Here is an 8678-nt window from a genome sequence, read left to right as displayed (position 1 = left end):
TGCAATAAAATTAAATAAATATGTATGTATTTGAATAAATGTGCAAAAAACTGTGGAAAAAAAGGTGAAAAAATAAAAAAAGAGTCCAACCAATCACAAAAGTATGACGAAATGTCCAGTATCACGATACAGTCTTTATGGAGTAGGCAAGCTTCTAAAGTGATCCGGCCTGATCACTAATGGCCTACAAGAAACAAAAGAAGAGAAGCGCCAGCTCCATAGCATAATACTGTAAAATAAGAAATTTAATTATAACATGGAGTAGTCTTTAAGAACGGTACTCACATAGAGGGTAAAATACACATTCAGTTGAGACAATCTGTTAGGCGCTGACGTATTGGGTGGGCGGAACGCTGTGTTAATAACACTTAGACCACATAAATGGGGAGCCAGAACAAGAGGATACTCATCCGTAGATGAATCAGAGCCTGCTTCTGCAAAGGTGATGGCAGTGGATAGAGCAATCTCCTCCGTGACCGCCCATAGCAGGCTCCAGATGGCGTTTCTGCTAAAGGTTTTCTCTCTGTATTTCTGTGCTGGCAGTGCTGGCAATAAACCAGAAGTTACACCGCACTCTTCCGCATGTGCACAGAGTTTCCTGGTTCCTGGTTCTACGTCTGTAGCTCCGCCCCCAAACGATGCGTCACTACGTCAGTGACGTTACCACGTCCAATGCATTTGTCACTGCTGTGACGTTCTCTTATATATATATATATATATATATATATATATATATACATACATATATACATATATATACATATACATATATACAGTGTGATGTACCCCAGAAGTTGCGTGAGTACTACTTGCACATTAGGTGCAGCTAAAGAGACACACGGCCCTTTACTACGGGTCTTGCAACAACGGAGCTAGTACCCCATCCTCAGAGGCTCTGGATATTATTGGGAGTGCCCTATAAAGTGACTCCATACCCTTGGAAGTTGGCCACAACACCGCATGTGGTTATAAGGACATTTTAATAGGAACCAATAGAGACTGTGTATACCCACCCTTGATGAGTGTGAGAAGCTCTAAATTCTCAAACGCTTTTACCCAAACTCACAAAGTGTGAGTATTTAACTATTGTCTTTTTTATTAAATTTTAAAATAAACTGTGTTACACTATGTAGGTGTCCCACTTCTCTTCCTATATGTGATACTTCACACGAGGATGCGGTTCCTGTAGATGAGTTGCTGCTGGCTGTTCCAGATCTGCATTCATTATTCCTGATCCCAGAGTGGATACAAGGCCTGATTTTATTCTACCTGCTGTAAGTGCATATCGTACCCTCTAGTAGACAAATTGTTTGAACGTATTACCCTATGTTTGTTTTTCTTGTTTTTACTTGCGCCTAGGTCACTCTTGTTTGGATATCCTTTTATACCAGCCCGTGGAGCGGTAGACCTTTTGGCTGCAGACTTAATCAGGGAAAGTTAGATTGTGAGGTAGTATACCCTCCTATATATCTGGTAAATATCATTATTAGTCTAATTGTGATTGCGCTTATTGTAGTTTTCTGTTTTATATATATATATATATATATATATATATTAGTTTTGCCTATATTATTAATATCTGTATTTTTAATATTTATAATTTTTATATCTACATATAGTAACAACAACATACATGGACTAATAAACATGTCATATTCAAGTCAATATAAGCCTATGGTAGAAATGTAGCCAGCTTTATTTTATCAACGGATAACACAGAATGTCACATTATAAAGGAGAATATCACCGTTTTTCCATAGGATTTAATGGCACTGATAACGCGGAATATCACAGAATATCGCACCACAATGTGCCAGGGATAGTAATAACGCTTTCTACATCTGTACATGTACCGGAACCAGCACACAGCTTTCTGATCATCTAACTATACAGTGCCTCTTCCCATTGGGGAGGCAGGACATCCTGAGTCATATCTTATCAGGAAGAGGTCCCCTGTCATCAAACTAAGCAGTGACTACTCCCGAAGTCCCCACACAAATTCAATATCAATTATCTTACCATCTTTACAGTACCAAGAGGTTCATATGTTGGGCTACCTCCCTTTCCTTTCATGCAAGAAATCTGTTAAATATTGAAACCTTCTCATCAGGGCTGCCCCGATCTCCTCGTTCCTCAGGCTGTATATGATGGGGTTGAAGAAGGGAGTCACCACCGTGTATAGCAGAGATAGGACCTTGTTTATGTTAAATGAGTGTTCTCTGGATGGAACAACATAAATAATAATCAGTGTCCCATAATATGTGCAAACAACCGTGAGGTGGGAGCTGCAGGTGGAGAAGGCTTTCTGTCTCCCAGTGGTGGAGGAGATACTGAGGATGGTGAGCGAGATACATACATAGGTCACAATGATGAACACAAATGGCAAGAGGTCTACAGGGATGGATAGCACAAAGACTTCAACATCTATGAAGGAGATGTCTGAGCACGAGTGATTTACAAGAGGAGCATAATCACAGAAGAAATGGTCAATAACATTGGGGCCACAGAACTGTAACTGACCGATTGGAAGAATTAAGATTAATGTCACCGCAAAACCTAAGAGCCAAGACCAGATGACCAGCTGGAGGCGAAGCTTGAGATTCATAATGGTGGTGTAACGCAACGGGTGACAGATGGCCAGGTATCGGTCATAGGACATCACTGTGAGAAGAAAACTCTCTGTAGCCCCAGTGCAAGAAAAGAAGTGAAATTGACTGATGCAGCCGGCAACAGACATGGTGCCACCTTCTCCCCATATGAGGCGTAGCATGTTGGGGACAATAATCGTGGTGAGCAGGATGTCAGTTAGGGACAAGTGAGCAAGGAAGATGTACATGGGAGAGTGGAGTTGGTGACTGGTTGACACCAATGCAATGATCAGGAGATTACAACTTATGGTCATAATGTATATCACGAGGAACAGAGTGAAGAGTAAAATCTTGAAACTGTGAAGATTCTGGAATCCAAGAAGCAGGAATTCTGTGACTATTGTGTGATTGTTCACCAGCATTGCCTGAGGACAGGGGGAAACATAAATTAGAAATCACAACATTTGTGATATCCTGAGATGAGACTTGGTTAGAGGTTGCATTACACACCTCTCCCTCCCACAACCCGTTTATTTTTGCCTCACCTTTACCCCTGCTCACAACTGTCTCCTTTCCATCCATATTGTCTCTACTGCTCCCTTTCTCCGAAACCCAATATTTTCTCACTGCTATCTCCTCTATCTGTTGAAATCCTTTACCCTCGATATATGCAAGGCTCCCTCTCTCTATGATTTCATGTCCAGTCCCGAAGGTCATCTTCTAGATAGAACATTTCCATGGGCTGAATCATGTGTACAAATGTAGAATGCTTCATTGTACCTTCCAATAAAACAAACTGTCTAATAATAATAATAATAATAATAATAGCATGTTCTTGTATAGCGCTGCTAGTTTTACATAGCGCTTCACAGAGACATTTTGCAGGCGCAGGTCCCTGCCCCGTGGAGCTGAGCTTACAATCTATGTTTTTTAGGCATATTTTAAATGTATATACTGTAAGAGTTTCCAGAGGGTGCAACGTAGGGCAGAATCTCACAACATACTGTATTCGACCTTATCCAACAGAACAATAAAGCCTTCTACATCTGTACTTCTCCTTATACCCACTGTGGCAGTTACTAACAATCTTTGCCAGACTCTCATATACACTGAACTCCTGCTGTATCTGTAAGTTTCCCCAAACATAGCATACCAATACCTGATTCATGGATTATTTGCATTTAACATTGTAATAGACGGAATCAAAGCAATTTCATATTTGCTTTGATACTAAACCTAAATCCAAATAAACGCAGCTATTTTTTTTATGTAAAACCATTCCCCTCCCTTCCCCATACCTGTGTCACTGCTTTACCCCCAATATATGCAATGCTGCGTCTCTCCGGGCTTTCAAGGTTAGTCTTGAAAAACAGCTTCTAGATAAAACATTTCCACCGCCTGGACTTATGGCTGCAGATGTAGAAGGCGTCATTGTGCTGAACCTTCAGATAACACACAATATGTTGGTGCAAAATATCCCAACATATCCCCTAATATCCCACTAGAAAGGAACGATGAAGCCTGATTTATCTGCACCTTTCACCACTCCCACTGTGACATTTGCTAACCATCTCGCTGTAAGCCAGGCTGTGATACCCACCGAGCTCCGGCTGTACAGTATCTGTAGTATCCCAACATAACATACTAATAACTGGAACATTCACTTTTACATTTGACAAAACTGATACAATAATAATACAGGGAATCCAAGCAAATCTGTATTTTGTTGATTTATAGATCCCAATGTAACATCAACACAGCTATAATGTTATATAGACTATGTGGGTACAATTTTCATTATTATATAACCACCCCTACTGCAAATCAGATTAATGTGACTTTCCTCAGTATCCCACACTTACCATCACGTGTCACCACCACAGCAATGATTAGACTCAGTCAGTATCAGGCTCAGCTTTCTCAGGGAACCATATTAGGCTTCCCTTGAAACGTCCTCAGTGAGATGTACTGTATGCAGCTTCGTGATAAGACTTTGTGGTATAATTCTCTGTGCTTCTTCTTGACCCTACAATACGGGAGCATCTTCTAATGCCGGGCAGCGTGTCTGACAATTACAGACTGTAATATTTACACCATTCCAATTGATCTTTTATACTTTTTATTCAGTAAACACAATCCTTGAAAATCCATGATACTCATTGTACAGAATCCAATGGAGACTTCATTAGAACTAGTCAACGTAATTCAGGGAGGAAAACATCAACTCCCAGTCCCAATTAAGTTAATAGACTTACATCACATTGCTACAGTTTGGTATCTTCATCTTGCAGATAATTTAACTGTTCCCCTGCCAGATTAATTTCAGGTTGGGATACAGAAGACACCTGAGCACTGTTGGCTTTTGTTGGTTTTCCTTCTTGTTTCTTGATATCTTACTTCTGTTGATTTGTGCTTTTCCATAAGACACCAGGGGCTCAATTAAGAGCTGGTTAGGGGATGCAGTAATAGCGATGGTGGCAAAATATTAGCCCTGCGCCTATTATTTGGGTGTGTGCGACTGGACTTTGGAGTTAGGAGCTAAAGAGTCGTTAGCATGTGGTCGCAAATGGATAGAATGAGGTCTTAGATGTGCATACGTGTTAATGTGCATGTGTCACGCCTGTCTCAAATGTATGATTGTGCATAATAATTACCTGTACGTAATGTCATCGCATCGCATCTCGTCATCAAGCGTCCAGAACAGACTTATTTGACCCCTATACATTCTTTCACTTCTTCTTCTACTTCTTGGTCTATTATCCTGCGAAGCATTCATTGATCCCTGCACTTGAAGGCGAGATACAGCATGACTTAGATGCTTAGGGGCTGTTCCCCAGGGTGATGTGGTGTCATGGGTGATTGGGGTGTACAAAGGATTCTAATAGAGAGGGGGTTAGAAAGTCTTTCCTCTACATCTCACTGCCTGGAAGAAGTTGTGTCAATCCATAGGAGCTCAATGTAGGCCAGAAGAGCCAGAGAAACCCTGTCTGAGGTAGGTGTCGGAGCAACTGGGAGCTGTTTGCATGACAGAGAAATGAGTGGAGTGGCCAGGCTGGATGCGCTCTTTGACAAATCAAGCCATCGAGGACCAGAGAGGTTCATGGCCAGAATTATGGGGAAAAGGCTATTGAAGGTGCAGGCCAGGGCGGTCGTCAGACAGAGCGGGGAAAGAGGTGATGATCTGTGGCAGTCATGGAAGTGGGAACATGGGCTGAAATGGCATTGTGTAGGAAGGGGTTGGAGTGGCACTGCAGGAGTGAGGGCTCCAAGAATTCCAGGGGAGGCAGCGCAGGAGAAGTACTGATTTGCCGGTGGACAGTGGCCTCAGCAGCGTGGGGGGCTGTCCAAGATTTCTTCCCTATGTGCGGCCTTGGGCAGGGGGTGCTGGTGCCTGCCGGAGCGGCTGATCCCAGATAGATGAAGTAAGCAAAAGGAGAGAGGGCCCACGACAAAGAGCAGTGGGACTGCTCAGAAGCGAACCAGGCTGGCCTAAGTGCTGCGGTAGCTTGTTAAGGAGTGACTGTAGGTTTAAAAATTTTAAGGCAGGTTTAATGAGTGGGGTCGAGAGGGTTAGTGATAGTATGGGGGAGGAGGTGAGTGAGATGAGCTCTTTGATGGATAGGGATGGATAGGGATGGTGGTGGGATTAGGACTCTAGTTTGAAGTTGGAGTTACTGTAGGTGGTCAGGGTCCCAGTAAGGGATGTTGCCTTTGCTTCCCTATGTGTTGTCTAGGGTGCAGTATATTCCATCTTCATGGTGTGTTATTGTGTTTCTGTGCAGTATCTCACTTCTTCATGGTGTGTTATTGTGTTCTGAGCAGTATATTCCATCTTCATGGTGTATCATTGTGTGTCTGTGCAGTATCTCCCTTCTTCATGGTGTGTTATTGTGTATATGTGCAGTATAATCCATCTTCATGGTGTGTTATTGTGTGTCTGTGCAGTATCCCCTTCTTCATGCTGTGAATAGCATTTGGTCAGTGGGGAAAGGCGGATTACCAGGTCCGGAGATCAATGGCAGTCCTCCGTGATGCCACTTGTTCTGCCAGACCTGGTGGAGCCTGCACAGCAGGTGGCATTGCGATAGCCATACTCTTGGCTATTTCGGATTTCCCGCTGACCCGGCTTTTCAAGCCAGCTTGGCTCTGATTGGCTGCTTGGGAAAGTTCCCAAGCATTGATTGGCTGTTCAGTTTTGTGAATGAAACTGAAAATACTATAAGAAACGATGAGCCAATCAGATTCGTTGTCTCCGGTAGTAAGCGCGCGGGCGGGCTTTTCAAAGTTGCTTCTGTGTGAATAGCGACGTTGTTCCCCTTCCTTTTGTTGTTTTTTTAGTATTTCATCCCCCTTGTTCCCCTCCTCTCCCTCTGTACTGTTTTTCTCCACGAGACGCACTCTCCAGACCCTATGCCAGGGCTGATTACGTAGCTGCTATAACATTCAATACATTGATTCTCTTGTTTACGGATTTTGCCTTTATTCTTTTAGTGTGTGCTGGGGACAAACGTATATATTTCTCTCATAGAGATCCCTGCACCTAGGAAAGCCTAGTTTTCGACCCCCAGTACGTGTGTCTTTCTGTCTGTATTTTGTGTATCACTGTGTGAAAGCGAATATATGCCGAATAAATAACAATTTATTTTATTACCTTGTTTTGCTCAATGAATGATCCTGGTAAAAAGGTGTAACTAACCTGATCTCCCATGACACTAATACACATGTAAAATTGAAGTAATTATAAGCCTATGGTACACATGTACAGTAGAAAGCTTTATTTTACCAATGGATAACACAGAATGTCACATTATAAAGGAGAATTTCACCTTTGTCCATAGGATTTAATGGCAGTGATAACGCAGAATATAACAACATATCCCCCCATAATGCGAGAGTAATAACCCTTTCTACGTCTGTACATGTACCGGTACCAGCACACAGCTTTCTGATCATCTAACTATACAATGCATCTTCCCATTGGGAAGGCAGTACATCCTGAGTCACATCTTATCAGGAAGAGGTCATCTGTCATCATACTAAGCAGTGACTACTCCCGGGGTAGACAAATCAGCACTCAAATTCAATATCAATCATCTTACTTTCTATACAGTACAAAGAGGTTCATATGTTGGGTTACCTCCCTCTCCTTTCATGCCAGAAACCTGTTGAATAGTAAAGCCTTTTCCTCAGAGCTGCCCTGATCTCCTGGTTCCTCAGGCTGTATATGATGGGGTTGAAGAAGGGAGTCACCACCGTGTAGAGCAGCGATAGGACCTTGTTTATGTTAAATGAGTGTTCTCTGGATGGGATAATATAGATAATAATCAGTGTCCCATAATAGGTGCCAACAACCGTGAGATGGGAGCTGCAGGTGGAGAAGGCTTTCTGTCTCCCAGTGGTGGAGGGGATCCTGAGGATGGTGAGGGAGATACATATGTAGGTCACAATGTTGAAAGTAAATGGTAAGAGGGCAACAGGAAAGGTTAGCACAAAGACTTCAATTTCTAAGAAGGAGGTGTCTGAGCACGAGTGTTTTAGAAGAGGAGCAAAATCACAGAAGAAATGGTCAATAACATTGGGGCCACAGAACTGTAACTGACTGACCGGAAGAATTAAGAGTAATGTCACAACAAAACCTAAAAGCCATGACCAGATGACCAGCAGGAGGCAAAGCTTGAGATCCATAATGGTGGTGTAACGCAACGGGTGACAGATGGCCAGGTATCGGTCATAGGACATCACTGTGAGAAGGAAACACTCTGTAGCCACAGAGCAAGCAAAGAAGTGAAGTTGACTAATGCAGCCGGCAACAGACATGGTGCCACCTTCTCCCCATATGATGCGTAGTATGTTAGGGACAATAAACGTGATGAGCAGGAAGTCAGTTAGGGATAAGTGGGCAAGGAAGAAGTACATGGGAGAGTGGAGTCGGTGACTGGTTGACACCAATGTAATGATCAGAAGATTAATACTTATGGTCATAATGTAAGTCACGAGGAACACAGTGAAGAGTAAAATCTTGAAACTGTAAAGATTCTGGAATCCAAGAAGCAGGAATTCTGTGACAATTGTGTGATTGTGCCCATGCAT

The 8678-nt window shown here is 42.6% G+C and overlaps 2 protein-coding genes across 2 annotated transcripts; both read right to left on the bottom strand.

The window, feature by feature from the left end:
* Window positions 1-2053: 2053 nt before the first annotated feature.
* On the bottom strand, window positions 2054-3010 carry LOC142471177 (olfactory receptor 5P66-like). The gene has a single exon (XM_075577965.1). It carries the CDS (start codon window positions 3008-3010, stop codon window positions 2054-2056), a length of 957 nt encoding a protein of 318 aa, XP_075434080.1.
* A 4711-nt stretch (window positions 3011-7721) lies between these two features.
* Window positions 7722-8678, bottom strand: LOC142471176 (olfactory receptor 6B1-like). Its single transcript, XM_075577964.1, has one exon. The coding sequence runs from the start codon at window positions 8676-8678 to the stop codon at window positions 7722-7724; it is 957 nt and encodes a 318-aa protein (XP_075434079.1).

Source organism: Ascaphus truei, chromosome 20 (assembly GCF_040206685.1).
Source record: "Ascaphus truei isolate aAscTru1 chromosome 20, aAscTru1.hap1, whole genome shotgun sequence".
Lineage (NCBI taxonomy): Eukaryota > Metazoa > Chordata > Amphibia > Anura > Ascaphidae > Ascaphus > Ascaphus truei.
Note: the sequence above shows the minus strand (reverse complement) of the source record. Positions and strands in the feature narration are given on the sequence as shown.

Bases quoted from the DNA above. Each gene is read 5' to 3' on its own strand.
- LOC142471177 (XM_075577965.1), bottom strand. From the start codon at position 3,010: ATGCTGGTGAACAATCACACAATAGTCACAGAATTCCTGCTTCTTGGA.
- LOC142471176 (XM_075577964.1), bottom strand. From the start codon at position 8,678: ATGCATGGGCACAATCACACAATTGTCACAGAATTCCTGCTTCTTGGA.